The 16,047-nt window shown below is 28.6% G+C and overlaps 2 protein-coding genes and 2 long non-coding RNA genes across 4 annotated transcripts; 2 read left to right on the forward strand and 2 right to left on the reverse strand.

The window, feature by feature from the left end:
• Nucleotides 1-5,500: 5,500 nt before the first annotated feature.
• On the reverse strand, nt 5,501-6,814 carry LOC114932649 (uncharacterized). The gene is made up of 3 exons (XR_003819938.2): nt 6,750-6,814; nt 5,936-6,017; nt 5,501-5,554 (listed from the first exon to the last, which is right to left on the reverse strand). It is a non-coding gene; the product is annotated as an uncharacterized LOC114932649 (long non-coding RNA).
• A 245-nt stretch (nt 6,815-7,059) lies between these two features.
• Nucleotides 7,060-12,289, forward strand: Gle1 (Gle1 RNA export mediator). Its single transcript, XM_029305143.2, has 8 exons — nt 7,060-7,191; nt 7,438-7,734; nt 7,890-8,339; nt 8,539-8,629; nt 8,718-8,987; nt 9,165-9,469; nt 9,681-10,059; nt 10,401-12,289. Exons 1-8 carry the CDS (start codon nt 7,153-7,155, stop codon nt 10,661-10,663), a joined length of 2,094 nt encoding a protein of 697 aa, XP_029160976.2. The 5' UTR covers nt 7,060-7,152; the 3' UTR covers nt 10,664-12,289.
• On the reverse strand, nt 11,472-16,047 carry LOC114932769 (uncharacterized). The gene is made up of 7 exons (XM_029305144.2): nt 15,872-16,047; nt 14,664-15,621; nt 13,824-14,052; nt 13,328-13,470; nt 12,722-12,851; nt 12,109-12,288; nt 11,472-11,780 (listed from the first exon to the last, which is right to left on the reverse strand). The coding sequence occupies exons 2-7, from the start codon at nt 15,609-15,611 to the stop codon at nt 11,611-11,613; spliced, it is 1,800 nt and encodes a 599-aa protein (XP_029160977.2). The 5' UTR covers nt 15,612-15,621; nt 15,872-16,047; the 3' UTR covers nt 11,472-11,610.
• On the forward strand, nt 13,215-14,004 carry LOC146723213 (uncharacterized). The gene is made up of 2 exons (XR_014924683.1): nt 13,215-13,678; nt 13,799-14,004. It is a non-coding gene; the product is annotated as an uncharacterized LOC146723213 (long non-coding RNA).

Genomic DNA, 16,047 nt, shown 5'->3' on the forward strand with positions numbered 1-16,047 from the left:
TCATTGCTTGCTCCGTTCCCTTCGCATGGCTATTAAAAATTTTATATTATATTTTCGTAATTGAAAACTTTAATTTCCAGAACCATATTCTCATTCTCCTTTCCTTTCCTTCACCTTCCCCGAATGAATTAAACTGTTTCTGAAATATGTATATCGATTATCGAAATTGTCGACGAATATTTATATTCCTGCATATATGCAATAATAGAGTGGATTTTTATATTACTTGATTCCATTCCAACCGCGATTAATAAATATGAGATTGATTGAATACTCTTATACGGGGTAGAAAACCACCTCGCGACTCCCACATGTACTCTGTAACTGAATCGATTCCATTTAAAGACTAATATTTTCGATTTAATAATTTGTGAATTGTAACAAGAGATCTATTATAATTAATAAAACACTTTGCTTTCTATAATAATTACACATTTTTGTTCATTAATTTATAAATAATACCTATATTATAAAGTTGTTGATTTTAAAGAAATAACATTTTAATAATGACGTTGCCGTAATATAATATAACAATATATAATTAATATATATATGTATTATATTATATATAAATGCATTGCGAAAAAATATCTAATTTATTAGATTGTTATTAACAATGATGTAAAATTGAAAAATTTTTAAATGTAAAATAATTTAAAAATTTGTGCTAAAACATTTGATAATGTCATTATCATTGAAAGCAATTACAAGCAGTTTCAGCAAACATATGCTTGAATGCTAAATAAAAATGATGAATTGTGTACCGCCAATTTCCATATAAATTAATGTTTCAAAACTTAATTTCCAATCATGTGTTGTATTAAATTATACATAATGTATTAAAAATTATTTTCCTGTTTCCAAATATTAAAAACCTGCTATAAATTTCTAAATTTTAATATAATTTTTAAAAAACCCAAGCTATCCTAAAAATTATATTAAGTTTGGATAAATGTACTTCTAATGTAAATGTATATTGCAAAAAAATATCAAAAACAAAAAACTATACTCGTTGATACTGTAGGTTTTCTATCATAACACACATGATATTAAAAATAAAACTATGTACCGGAGATTCCCTTCTTGTATACATCGAGCGCTTGTTATTCGAATATTATGATAGCATTTTCATTTTATATTTTCAAGATATCTAGCGAAAACATATAATGCTTGTTTTTTCGAAGTGCCTAATTAAATTGATATGAGATTAAAATAATGTCATCTTGATCAGCTTAATAATTTTAATCTTGACATATCAGCTTAATAATTTTCATCCTGGTTTATGAGCTTAATAATTTTAAGCCCTAAATGGAAATCGAATATGTTTAATTAAAACCATATTAACATTCCAAACTTTTTTTAATCCAATACTTCCATCATAAAAAGTCAAACTCAAATTATGACATAATTATAAGTATCAATTAATTTTGAATTTGTTGCTCAGCTTTCAAATTTATTGCTTTTTTAATTAATAGGAAATTAGCATTAACGATCGAAGTGCTGAATTAACATTATTTTAATGGTGTGTATTAAAATTAAGCATGTGTTTGAAAAACATTTGCAGAGAATTGCAAACAAAATGAATAAATTAAAATTAATAGTTGAGTAATTTTGTAAAGACATTACAAATAAATATTTTAAAACTATTAAATTTTAATAGTTTTTTTGATAAGTTCGCTTTGCAAAATAATTTTTTAAAAAACTGTAAAAGTAATATTATCTTGATGAGATATTAACTTTTACACTCTAGGCAGAATACATCTAAAAGAAATTTTCTCAAGAAAATATTCTGTACTCGCTACTTCTCATATCGTTTTTGTTTAAATTTAATGACAGCATGTCTTCTAAGTTTAATAAAAGCATCTATATTTTTAATCTAAAACTTAATAATTGTTATCTTGCTTTCATTACTTTGACAATTACTCCTAATGAGAAAACATAGACAAAACGTAATTCAAATTAAAATATTTTATAATTTTTAATTCAAATAAATAAAAATATTTTGCTTGCTATTCTAATTAAATGCGATATAAATTGTCAATTTTTGAATGAAAGTAATGTTATTTATAAGAATAAATTAAGGACATAAATTTCTCTTTTAATTTATGAATAATACGATGTTAATTGCTGCAGTTGCAGTTTCATGTTTCTAATCCGTGTCGTATTCTTCCTTCTACCCGTGTAATCCTATAACTCAATCACTAATCTAACAGCAGGATACAATAAGATGCAAATGTGAGATTCTCGTAGCACGTTTCGGCGTTAATCAGATTAAATCGACCTGCCGTATTTATCCCAAAAGATTTAATCGCGATTATTATTTGTGATTTGAAAATCAGTATTTTGCCGCATCTGTTAACTTTATTGCTCATTAATCCTAAAGTTCTAAATAACTCTCATGCTGTCACCAATCATCAACAATTGTCGGCCAATCGAACATCCATGTCTTTTGTAATTAAAGTTTCACCAGCGTTTAACAATTTAGTCAATGTTTATTTTCGGGAAAGAGCTCGAACAAGTTAAAAGTGAGGATTGAATTGAGTTAATAAATTAATGTAGAAGAGAAAAATGTTCTACAGAGCTGTTGCAATGTTGATTTTAATGACAGTCTCTGATCAATTGAAAATCCGATTTTTCTTGACGAGAACGTCAAGGGAGACAGAACCTATCGTTACTATTAATCTTGCAAATTACATTGCACTTATTTGTACATTGTACATAAATACACTTTATATATATATATATATATATATATATATATATCTCAACGAGAAATAAACGGGTAACAAATAATAAATATAAATTTGAAAATTTCTCTCTTTTTCTCTTTAAAATAACACAAATGTAATCTATAAAATCGAAGCAAATATTTTATTTTATATTTTGTATTATTTTATTTTTGAAAGAATTTTTGTTATTTTAAAGATATTGAATTTTTTACGTTTTTTTTACTTTCCACAAAAATAATATTTAACTTTATTTTAATAAACTAATTTCTATTTGTAATTTTATTGGATGTTTTTCTAGATTTTATATTGCTTTTCATATGTTGCTATCACACACATATGTAAGTCAAATTTATTATTTATTATTTATTTATTATTATTTAAGACGCAAAGGGTTTGCTGCATTTAATACAGCTTTGCCAGGGAAACAAGCGCTTATATAATAAACATGTTGCAAAGTTAATTAAATGTTTCAAAATTAGTGCGCATCGCAAGTTCTGATGCAAACTGCGTTGCTCAAATTGTGTGAATTACAGGTGTCGCGACGTTATAAAAGTAATAACTATGTGAGTTGAATAGAATTATGTATTATATAATTATTGTCAAGATTAGATAAACAAATGTAAATGTATTTGAAATATCTTATTTTCAAAAATTCAAAAATATAACAAGACAGGAAAGAAATAAATATATAAAGAGAGATATATGTACATAATCTCTCACAGTTCAAATTTTATATATATATATAACATTCTCTTGTAAATAAGAAATATAAAAATAACTTCTTATATGTATATTGCTGGATATTTTAATTTAAATATATCCAGTACACACAATAATGCGATTAATTTTATATATATTTGACAATAAATTTATTCTACTTTACTCTAACTAAAGACAAGTTATCGATCAAGATGAATGAATGGATTACAAAAAATGGAAATAAAATTAATGTATAATAATAATAAATTATTATATTTATAAATTATTATAAATTATTATAATTATATAATTATTTATCAAATTAATTTCAATAATTTTTTAAATCACATATACAATTATAAAAATCATTAGTGCGTTTTTTATTAAATAAATTAAAGTAAATATATTATAAAAATATATTATATACATATTATATAAAATGTATTCTGTATCTCCTTTTTTCTTAATACAGAAATTGTTATCTATTGTAATCCATCCATTTTTAGATAACGGAACTACATCTACGGTTTACAATCTAAATCTACATCTACATCTCTATATAATCTAATTTCTACAAATCCGTTACCTTAATAAAATAATGATTCACTCACTTAATCGATGAGCAACGGCGGAGTTGACTGCATGAAGCTACGTTGATCTGTAACATACAAAAAGAGTTCAAATTATAATTAGCAGCATTCAAAATAATGTTATTTCTAAAAATTATCATTGTACCTATATTGAATTTTATATTTAACGTGTACAATAATCAACAATATAATTAAAAATATATAATTTAAAAAATTTTGTAAATATTTTTTTCTTAATATAAACTTTTATATGTACCTATATAAAAATATTATTTTCTAGTTTTCTCTTATTTAAATCTTTCAAATACAGGAATATAAAATTAATATATATGTGATTTATATAACAAATATACAAATAATAAATATTTACCTTAATGTTGCTCCGCCAATACCCGATGCCCCCAGGCCTTATTCCTCCTCTCAGATTGGTCAGGAATGTTCACTGTTAAATGTCCTTTAATTTACACACGCGATACTTTAAACTTTAAACGACATTCCCGCACTAAACGCGCGATACTTTGTACGGAACTCCCGCACTAAACGCGCGATACTTTGTAAGAAACTCCCGTATTTAAGCTCGTGAAACTTTGCACTTTATTTGATCATGTCTTATTGTTGATGCTTGGCGTTATCAATAAATTTGCTGAAATTTGTGTCAACAAGCACACCATATGTGCTTCAATATTATCGCTATATTTGTTAATAATTATTATTTTGTAGTACCGATAATGCTACATTCCATCTTCAAGGAATATTCATATTAATAAATTAATATTATATAAAAGAAATGTTACGCAAACATTCTTTATTACGAATCGACAAAAATTCAATAATTAATTTTATTCTCTTTGTAGCTTATATTTTTTAACGCGACTTGTATTTATTTCCGTAGAATCACGCAACTGATAAAGCACAAAAATAAAAAAAAAAATAAATTAAAGTAACATGTATAAAATTCGTACTAAAGTCTCTCTAAGATGTTATCGTAAAATTCTTTGCAAATTTTATATTGCTAAATTACTTTTTCTTTTAACTGCGATAAAATATCTTTTGTATTAGAGCTCATGTATTAGAGCGTTTTAATACAATTTTATTTAACTAATATAAAATTAAATTATGAATGGATGAATTACAAAATATTATATAATATATTACATAATATAAAAAAATGTGTATATTATAATAATATTGAATTATAATTATTTAACCATTTATACAACAATTACACATACAATTAATAATTGTTAGTGTTTTTTATGAAATAAATTAGGTTCGATATACTAGATATAAAGTAACTATAAAATGTTTTTTAGCCTTTTCTTAAACTGTATTAATATTTATTACATTCTTAATCTTTTTTGTAATTCATCCAGTATAAGGTAACGGATCTATATATCTACATACAATCTACAGTCTACATAATCTACAATCTAGACTTATACATCTCCACACAATCTTCTACTAAAATAAGTTTGTTATTCACCAGTCGATGTATAAGAGCAGAGATGATTAAATAAGCTTGATTGACGTTGATATCTGTAACATACAAATAATATACAAATTATAATTAGAATCAATATAATTAAATTCAAATTTTAATTAAATAATTTTATAAATTTCTCTTTACTAGTAGTTGAACTACCCAAGTAGCAAAAAAATTTATAAAAAATGTTTAAAATTATTTTTCAAAAATATTTTAAAAACGTTAAATTTAATTGATCCCTTTTAGTCATTAAAAATACATTTATTTTAACGTTAATGTAATATAAATATGTATTTAACGTTAATTAAATATTTATTTTATTAATAAAAAAATTTTGAAAATTTTAAAAATGTGTAAATTTTCAAACATTTTTCTATATATTTTTTTGCTATTTAGGTATATATACATAATAAGTTAATAATAAATATATTTACCCTGATGATTACTCCACCGGTGCCTGATGTCTTTCCCAGACCTCCTCCTCCTCTCGTTATGAAGATTGTCAGTTACATTGATCTGTAACATAAAATGCAAATTAGCAGTATCCAAAAAATAATTAATAATATTTTAGAAAATTATTATTATGCGCGTTAAATTATATTTTCTATGCACACAATATCAAGCAGAAATATAATTAAACAATTTTATAATTTTGGTTTCAATACAATTAATAAATTTTAATTTATTAATAATAATTAATAAATAAATAATACGAATACAATTAATGAGCGCGTGACATTCATGATCTCGATATCTCGAAAGACTATAACTTTTGCATGCGCACAATAGCAGAGAGAGAGGTATAAAACAGTCGAAAACAATTAAAATAAGATGCATACCGATATAAATATAATCGACTTGATATGTATATCATTCAATGCCTATAACTTCACGTGAATAAAGCGAGCGAAATATTTGCTCCCAAACAATAAGATATTATCTCTTCAATACCCTTCAAGTTGCTTAATAGTGTACTAATTATGCGTCAAATGATATTCACTAAGCACTCATTGTCAGAAAATGATCCCGTATACTTTTCTCGCAATACCGGCTCGAAAAATTAGGCACACACACATATATATATATACGCACATATACACACGTCGCTGCCTACCTGTTGGAATTTCGCCGCCCGAATGACAACAATGTGACATCGCATAAATAATGATACGTCGCGCGTCGCCGAACGCTAAATTTACATACTACGCAATCAAAAATGATTAAAATATGATATCAATTATGACTTACCAAACGAAAAATCCGTGTAGCGATTTTTCATTCGATCTGTCCCGTAGCCGGCTCCGAAATGACGTAGAGTCACGTGACCATAGCGGGAAAATAACAGAAGAAGCGCGAACCTCAATACTCTCGATCGCACGCGATATCTCGATATCTCGAAAGACTGAGTTTTCATGTGGACAAATAATTAAACGCGATATCCCTAGTTCCAAATTTCATTCCAGCCAATCATAGCACAGAACCGGTTGTTTCCATTTTATTTTCAGAAAAGGAAACTTTGCTTTTGTCTCATCTAGGTATGGCATAATTCATGGTTGTGAATGGCGAATGTATAGCGGTTTGCGGTATGTATCGCTGAAAACATGAGCGTGGAATTAGATTTACAAGTGAATGTGCGCTTTTTCGCAAAATTATGTCATTTTATTCGAAAAGCGAGAAACTGAAAACTAAGGTGAGTCGGAATAAATGTTTGTTTTTATCTAGCAGACAAAAAATACAGATTTCATAATTTGGAACAAACTTTCAAAGCATTTGTCATAAGCATTTTGTCATAGTTTTGTAATATTTTAATATTTTAAATTACTCCACATGCTTCGAATGATTAAATAATTAACGATATAAATAGATTTTATTACAATTTTGATTTTGCTCTTTGGAAGTTTTTGTATTCAAATACTTAATAAATGCTGTTTTAAAGGTGGACGATATGGACACATCAAATTTTGAGAGTCTCAAGGTGTCGGCCTTAGAGAAAGCATCGCGAATATCAGCGATGATGAATTGTGTCACAATTAATTCTCAATCGGTGCCATACAAAGAAGACTCGGATAAACTGGAAAATATTGAGAACGAGCAAAATTCCTGTAATATTAAAAGTCCAGATGAAACTAATACTAGTCCTAAGCACAATACGATAGCTGCATCAAATGGCATTCACTTCTCAATCAAGAAAATTCTTTTGGAAAGTGAAAAGCAAAGAAAGGAGGAAGTCAGGGTAACTTATTTTATATATATTGATCATATTTATGTAAAAATTAATGCTATATTACATGAAAATATTCTTATTAATAAATATTATAAAGAGATGAAAGACATGGACCAGTATTTTATATTCATTACTTTAATATCTTTATTTTAACTGTGTTGTAGAAAAAGATTGAGTGTCGTATTAATCAAATGAAGGAAAATGGTCGTGTCATCCAAAAACAAATGGCAAATTCGCGCTCGATAATGGCACGTGAGCGTGAACGTCGGAATGAGAAAAATTTGGCAGATATTATGGCTGAAATTGAGCAAATTGCAGAACAAGAGGAAATTAAGAGGCGACATGAACAGCAACTACAAGCACAACGTGCTCAAGAACAAAAAGAAAAGCTTGAACGAGAAGTAGAGGAATACCGGAAGCGAATGAAAGAAAAGGAGGAACTGACAAAGATTGTGATGGTTTATCGAGGCCAGTTCACAGCTAAATACTGTGATATCGTAACATTATCCAAGAATTGTAAAAACGAGCATGCATTAGATGTGATCCTCATGGCAAATACCGCGAGATTAAAGGAGCTGATTCAACATATCGAAGCCTTAGATGAGAAAATCAAAGTAATTATAAAAAAAAAATAAATTATTAGTCCAAAAAATGTAAAATTAAAGTTTGTAAACATTTTTATTGAATATCGAATTGTAGTAATTTACTAAAAAAGATGATCGTAAATTTTTAAGTGTTAAAATTTTTGAAATTTTTTATAGTTATTCTGTATAAGTTGTTACTATTTTCATTAATAATTATGGATTTTTATAGAGTGGAGAATTAGTATCTACAGATGTAAATGTTATCGAAAATCTGGTTCATCACATAGATGATATAGTGAATATATTTCGAACGGAAGTAGGTTCGTAAATTTCCAGCAGATAGTTAAATATCTTCTTTTTTTAGTAATTTTTATCACAAATATTTATAGACTTTATTACAAATTTTAGAAAAAATAAATGCTGAATATGATGCGGAATTGGCTCGTAAAGCACAAATTGCAAGTGAGATTCAATCAGTTGTGGAGAGTGAAAATATTCCAGATAGTAATACGGAGTCTTCTCAGCAACCAGGTGAGAGTAATGCTGTGGAGAACAGTGAAAGTAAAGACCAAAGTTCCACTGTGATAACAAATCAGGAAGCAGCTGCACCAATTAATGCATTATCCATATCTGCATCCAAGCCAGAAGATACAGCTGCAGATTCTGAATGCAAAGAAGGTATGTTAAAGTTTACATAATTGATATATGAAATGTATTTTAAATATTTATATTAATTATGTGTATGTATTTGTAATAATTTATTATATAAATTCATCCTTTTAATATCTTGAAAAAATATGTTATGATTTAAAAATTTTAATCTACTCTAATTTACCTTATTTTGTAAATTTGCAGGAAATCTTTTCGAATATGTTGATAAGGAGTCGTTGCAGATTTACATCAAAAGTCGATATTTCTTGAATCTCTATAAAAAAAATTGCAAGGATTTTTTACAATCAACTGCCACGAAAAAATTTCGCTTCGAGTGTCAGAAGGCAATCAATATTCCGGTAAATGCAATCTCTGGTGTTAGCGAGCAACACTTGAGAGATAAATACGACAGACTGCATAATCTTCTGATTGGAAAATCATCTCCCAATGTGACTCAACATCCACAAGGAGTGATCTTCTGCAAGGATCATTTGGCAAAAAAAATAGTTGTGCGTATTTATAGGAATTTCTTTTCTTAAAAAGTCATTAAAAGAAAAGAATAAAGAAAAAACTCGACTTCATAAAAATTAAATAGAATTTTTTAAATAGAAAAGTTATAGAGTACAATTATAAGAGTAAATTTTTTTGTTATTAGAAAGAAGTTTTAAATTCTTCTGCCTTAGGGAATAAATTTTTATTGATATGAATATGAATTTCCAGAGCCAAGGCGAGACGCTGGTATCCAGCAAGCCGGAAATGGCATTTCCTGTGGCAATGATCGTCGTAGCTCTCTGGAATGAGCACGCAGATTTTGGCGAACTTTTCCTGGCGCGTCTTTACGAGGCGTGTCCATTCACTATACCAATCTTTCTGCTGCAACAAGAGGGCCAATCCAATGAGGATTACTACAAATCCCTTGGCTGCAAATACTCTGAGGACGGTACTGTTGAAAAACAGGATAAGTTCCTAAAGAGGATGTCAGGTTTGATGAGATTGTACGCATCGATTACTGTCACAAGACAGCGGAAAGGTGTCACTAAGACTCATCCCTATGGTCTTCAGTATGCTTGGAGATGGTTGGCAGCTGTTTTGAATATTGGTAAGAGCAATACATTTTAAATTTGAATATTGATTTTTTGAATTCGAGACATTTATTAAAAATATACAAAGAAAAATTTGTCAAAGTATGAAATTTATAAGGATTTAGGTTCATCTATAGATATGTCCCATGTTAAAAATACAAAAATATTTTTATGTATAAAATGAAACGAACATCTTGATAATATACAATAAAAAAATTTGTGTCTCAATATACTGCAAAAAAAAAACGATAAAAATGGCAATTTACAAGAAATAGTAAAAATAAGACAAAATGATTATAATATAAAAGATTATAAGCTTATTTCGCACGAGAAAAAAATTTGTTTTTCCAATTTTCAGAACCAAGAGTTGACATTTGCGACTTGTGTGCGACTCTAATATTAGATATGCTTGAAGTTGCTGGGAATGTATTGTGGAGTGCCTATCCGACGCAGTTTCACAAATTGCTGATGCTACTGTCGGAGCAGTACTATCCGCGTATGCAAAATATTGCGGGCGGTGGTGGTGGACCTCTAATGCGGTTGGAAGAGTTTCTGAACAACGCTTTGGCGAATGGCACTATACGTCCGGCTGATGGAATGCTTCCGCCTAACTTTTTATGATCTATAAGATCTTCCCGACGACGTAATGACTTAAATGTAGGCTGAAGCTATCACAAGTATAGTAAACTACAGTAAGAAATCTAAATAAATATAATTTTTTAATTATTTTGAACGTAAAAAAGTTTCAGATCGCTTCGAGTATTATTTGAAGTAAAGTCTCAAACATTTTGAAAAATTTAATAGGCTTTAAGATTCCTGTTTTCTCATAGCAGCCATATGAAATTACGATAACAGAAATGAGAAATCATGTAAATTTTTTCTTATGAAATATGTTGAATTATATTAGTTTTGTTGTAAGTCACACAATAACATAATTTGTAAAATATATTACAAAGTTTTTGGATTAATAACTTTGAATTTTGATTTTTCGTTTTATGACGGTATATATAATTATATATATAATTATATATGACTGCAATGAGAAACAAGAGCTTTAAAAAAATCTTTAACTCAAAAATATTGAAGTGCAGAATCTAAAAATTCACAAACGGTAAATTTTTCCCAAAAATTTCATAAAATTGTGAAAAGTCAAGCTCTTTAGATATAGAATTACATCAAAAATGAAAAAAAAAGAAAATTGAATGCGTTAATTAAGATACAAGTCTATTGTGTATTGTTATTGTTATTTACGCTGTAAATTGTAGAAATTATGTACCCTTTACAAAGTCGATTTTGAAAAAACTTTATATGCATCGATCACGGATCAGAACGTATTATTGCGAAGAGGAAGCGAAAAAGAATGAATGAGAATGAATGAGCAAGTGAGAGAGAATCTTTTGTAACGAATCATGTATATAATCGTTGAGGATAAATTTGTGAATTCCATTATATTTATTTAGATTTTTAATGAGATTATAATTATTGAAGAAAAACTTAAATAAAGACAATATATATATATATATAAATTATGAAAAAGAGAGATAAAAAATAAATCTTATAAAACAGTCTTAGTAGTAAGGTACACTACTGGGAACTTCTTTTCTATCATCCAGATTGTAAAAGTCTATTGAATTTTCGGCAAAACCAACGATACCGAAGGTCGACAGCCGGTCCATCCATTCCTTGTGTTGCTTGATATTCAATAAATAAGTTGTGAGCTCTTTGGCGAGGGTATGCTCTAATAAACAGCAGAAAAAGTTATATTACGTAACGAAATAAAGTAAAATTAAAGGTAAAATTATAAACTAAAACAATCTCATAATCTTTTCCTTTTCATGCAATTTTAACGTTAGAAAGATCGATATTTTCATCATACAATGCTTATTTTCATTTCATATTTACAGATTTTATTAAATTTTAATTTCAATTTGTTTCATTCCTTCTTGCTTAAGCATTATATATTAATCTTATTTATATATATGAGCTGTAAAAATAATTGAGCGATTCTTTTTAACGTTAATACTGATTTTTCGAAAATTTTTAACGCAGATAAAAGAAAATTGTACCTTGCGCTTTATTAATCATGATACGATAAGGCGGCAAAGGTCCCAAACTGGCGAGAATTTGAAGAAACTCTGCGCCATTCACATTCATTTTATGACATCTGATTACTGGTGCTTCCAAGACACCTACATCCGCTTGTTTGTTGGCGACCATTTGCAGTACCTCAAGTTGCGAATTACCATCTGCAAGATATATTTAAAATGCATAAAACTAAGTAAAAAATATAAGTATATTATTACAATTATTTCTCTTTTTTCCATCAAAAATATAATTTATTATATATTGTTCATTATTAATTAATATTTTCTCGTTCAAAATATGTTATTTAACTATCTATTATGCAAGTACTGATTTTTTATATTCTGTTTATTTTTCAATCTGACATTTATATATTCATTTTTGCTAAGATTCTCGCTAAAAACAGATATTAGAAATATTTTATATTCTGTTTTTTTTTATATTATATATCAAGTCTTAAGAATAAAAATCTTTGCAAAAATAAATATAAATAATAAACGAATATGAAAATCTGTGTAATACATAAAAGTATGATAATATATATATAAATATATTTATGTATAAATATATTATAAATAATATATTTTTTAAACTGACCAAGTATACTTCCGAAAAACGTTGGGTTTTCGCCTTTCGTGTACAGATGGTTGAAGAACAATGAAGTGGCGCAATTTTTATTGCTTCTACTTAGGATGGCGCATTTGTATCCTCGTAGGTCTCGGATATTCTATAATTATACAATTTTAATGAAGATGTTTGTTAATTAAGTTTGGACAACAAATATTTATCACATCTTTAATTTTAAAGTAATATATAAAGTTTAATCTATAATTGATATTAATATATGAATTTAATTGAATAGAAAATCAGTTAAACATTAGAAACACAATTACAATTTTTATGTTTTACATAGCCAAATTTATGAGATGTGCGAAGCAAGTAATAACATTGTGTTGATTAAAATTTAAAAAAATGATAGTGTATAATTAGACTAAAATATTAATAATAGTGATTCTCTACAGCAGACGAAAAATATTGAAGCGTTTTCAGACTTAGGTTTTTTTTCAAATCCGAAAATAAATAGCGTAAGATTTTCCAAAAGACTATTTATATTTCTAAATAATTAATTAATAAAATTTTTTTCAGATTTCGCTAATTTTTCTGATAATGGAAAATTTCGTGAAAAATGGAAAGTTTACTTACTTCGACGTGCGAAGCGCGATCATTCCCTACGATTACATCAACGTAAACACGGGGTGATTCGTTCTTATTTAAATGATGTTCGAAAACAAAGCTGGCAGGTAGAAGCACACCGTCGTCCCAATCAAGAGCCGCTGGCAGGATAGCTTTGAAAATGAATAAAAATTGAAATGATAAAATGTTCTGTTTTCTACAATTACTATTTTCTAATATGGTAATATAAAACAATATAGCACGCGCTTTCTATGTTATTTCCGGGTTGTAAGTGTCAAACATTTTGTTCGTCTCGAGGTGAGACAAGCACGATGACGTTATAATGAATCATCGCAATCAAACAACACGAAGATCACGAAGGTATTTAATGAGGATAAAACTTTGAACAAATATAATAGTTTAAACAAACAAATTTTAGATGTCTGCATAAAAATCTTCTAGACATCTTATTTATTCGAAACATTGTTTTTTAATTTACAGAGAAACGTTAGATTTTTTTGCTTACCTATATCGGTGACATCCTTGGCGACTGGTCGTCCAGATCTGGACTCATACAACAAAACGACCGGTTTCTTCGTAACGACTTCGATAATTTCCGCAAATACCTCAAAGAGTTCGATTGGCAGTGAAGGCACAAGATGTGTCGTCATGATTAAAGGACGCTCGTCCAAATTCGGGTTTGACAAGGGTCGCCAAATTTTACGTACGCCAAGGTTCAAAGAATCGAGCGAGTCCTATGTTAGTCAGATTATTTTACATTTAACATTTAATTTTAGTCTCACATATATTGTGTATATGCATGTTATTAATATTAAATTATTATTATTTTTTAATTTAATTAAATATAATATTCTAAGAGAAAAAATTAATGTTTACCGGAATAAAAATAAAAATATAAAATTATATAGATAAAATATATTTTTTAAAATAGAAAAACATGTTATAAAAAAACTGGTAAAAACCAATCACGAATGTGCGATAAAATTGTTTTTAAATTCTTTTATAATTATTTTGAACTTAATAATTGTTTTGAGAGAGAAGGATAAGAACAGGAGCGATTATCTTGACCTCTGCAATAAATACAAATAGTGTTCACGATCAACACTTGTTTATTGCGTTCACTCTTCTTTTAATATGCTAAGGATGGTTTAAAAGAAGAACCGAAATATTCAAAATAATTATAAAGGAATATAAAAATAATTTTATCGCGCCTTATTTCTGTACCTGGCTCTTACCTAGTTCTATTTATATTTCAAAACCCTTTCGATTTATTATTTACTAAATCACTATCTATTTAAGTTTTTTCTTCTTAAGTATATAATTTCAAACAAAGCTTATATCTAACCTTTGTAAGGACGGGAATCTTCTTTGTTTTGTTCGCGTCTTCAGTTGATTTTTTTTCCTCGAAATCATATAGTCCTTCAAATTTTGGCATATAAATTCTTGAACACTCTTTCTTAATCTCCTCTATAGAATGTGTCGTCATCGAGCCTTTTACCAATTCCATAAGTTCAGAATCTTCAGCAAAGATTTTCAGTCCTAAATCTTTGAGGTTTACTGGATATACTTTGATATCCCGATGACCCGATGTCTCGGGTTCATAACTTTCTTCAGGGTCTTTCTTCGTAGAGATTGCCGATTTATCGTCTTCAACATTCTTCGCAGATTCCATCTTCAAAGCTTCGTGTATTGTTGACTTCACCTTAGGAAGCCTACATTTTTCTAACTTCATCTCTTGGATATCTTCCGGATCTTCTTCTTTCAATGTTACGTGCACTTCAGGAGCCTCAACTAATTTTATACCCTTAACTTGGTCTTCAAGAGTGTTTCTAGGAATCTCTTTGTCATTTTTATCATTTTTCGTAGATTTCTCTTCCGCTTTATCATGAATTTTTTCCTTCGTAGGATTTGCCGATTTTTCATCTTTAACACTCTTCGCAGACTCTGTCTTCAGAGTTTCGTGTATTTTTGAGTCCACCTTAGGAATCTCACATTTTTCTAACTTCACCTCTTGGATATCTTTCGGATCTTCTTCCTTCAGCGTTATGCGCACTCCAGGACCCTCAACTAATTTTATATCCTTCTCTTTATCATTTTGATCATCTTTCGTAGATTTCGCCTCCTGCACTTCCTTCTTCATTACTTCCTTTGTGATCTCCTTACTTTTCTCCATCGATGTGTCGCTTAATGCTCTCTTCGAACAATACTCACCTTTTATTTCGCACGCTACGTTCTTCGATTTCTCGAGTTTTTCGGTGACAGTGGCCTTCGTTGAAACCGCCTTTTCGCTCATTTTCACGTTACTAAGCGGAAATACCACAGAACTTTAGGTATATATACTGAAATGTGACCTGGCTACCCCCATCCAGTTAGAAAGAAAAAGCAAATTCGAAGTGAGTAGAGGTATATGTCTATCTTTGTCAAAGAACAGCGAACAAAGAGAGCCGTGTACCCCGAAACAACCCAGAAGTATATAGCTATCCTTATTTTCCTTTTTTCACGTAGGGGTAAACGGTCAGTCAATGTATTAAGTTCAGTGGAAAACCCAGATACCTGAATCGTGAAGGGACGTGAAGAAAAGAACGCGCCGAGAAGCTCTGCAAAAAGACACCTTTCGAATCAATTGCAACGACTGAAATGTCGATCCACAGTGACAGACAGTGGCTTCTTCATGTTTGCGTATATGTATGTTTATCGTCAGTCGTCGACCGCGTGACAGTCGCGTGTAT

The sequence above is a fragment of the Nylanderia fulva genome, unplaced genomic scaffold (genome assembly GCF_048542155.1).
Source record: "Nylanderia fulva isolate GAGA-0341 unplaced genomic scaffold, ASM4854215v1 Scaffold22, whole genome shotgun sequence".
NCBI lineage: Eukaryota > Metazoa > Arthropoda > Insecta > Hymenoptera > Formicidae > Nylanderia > Nylanderia fulva.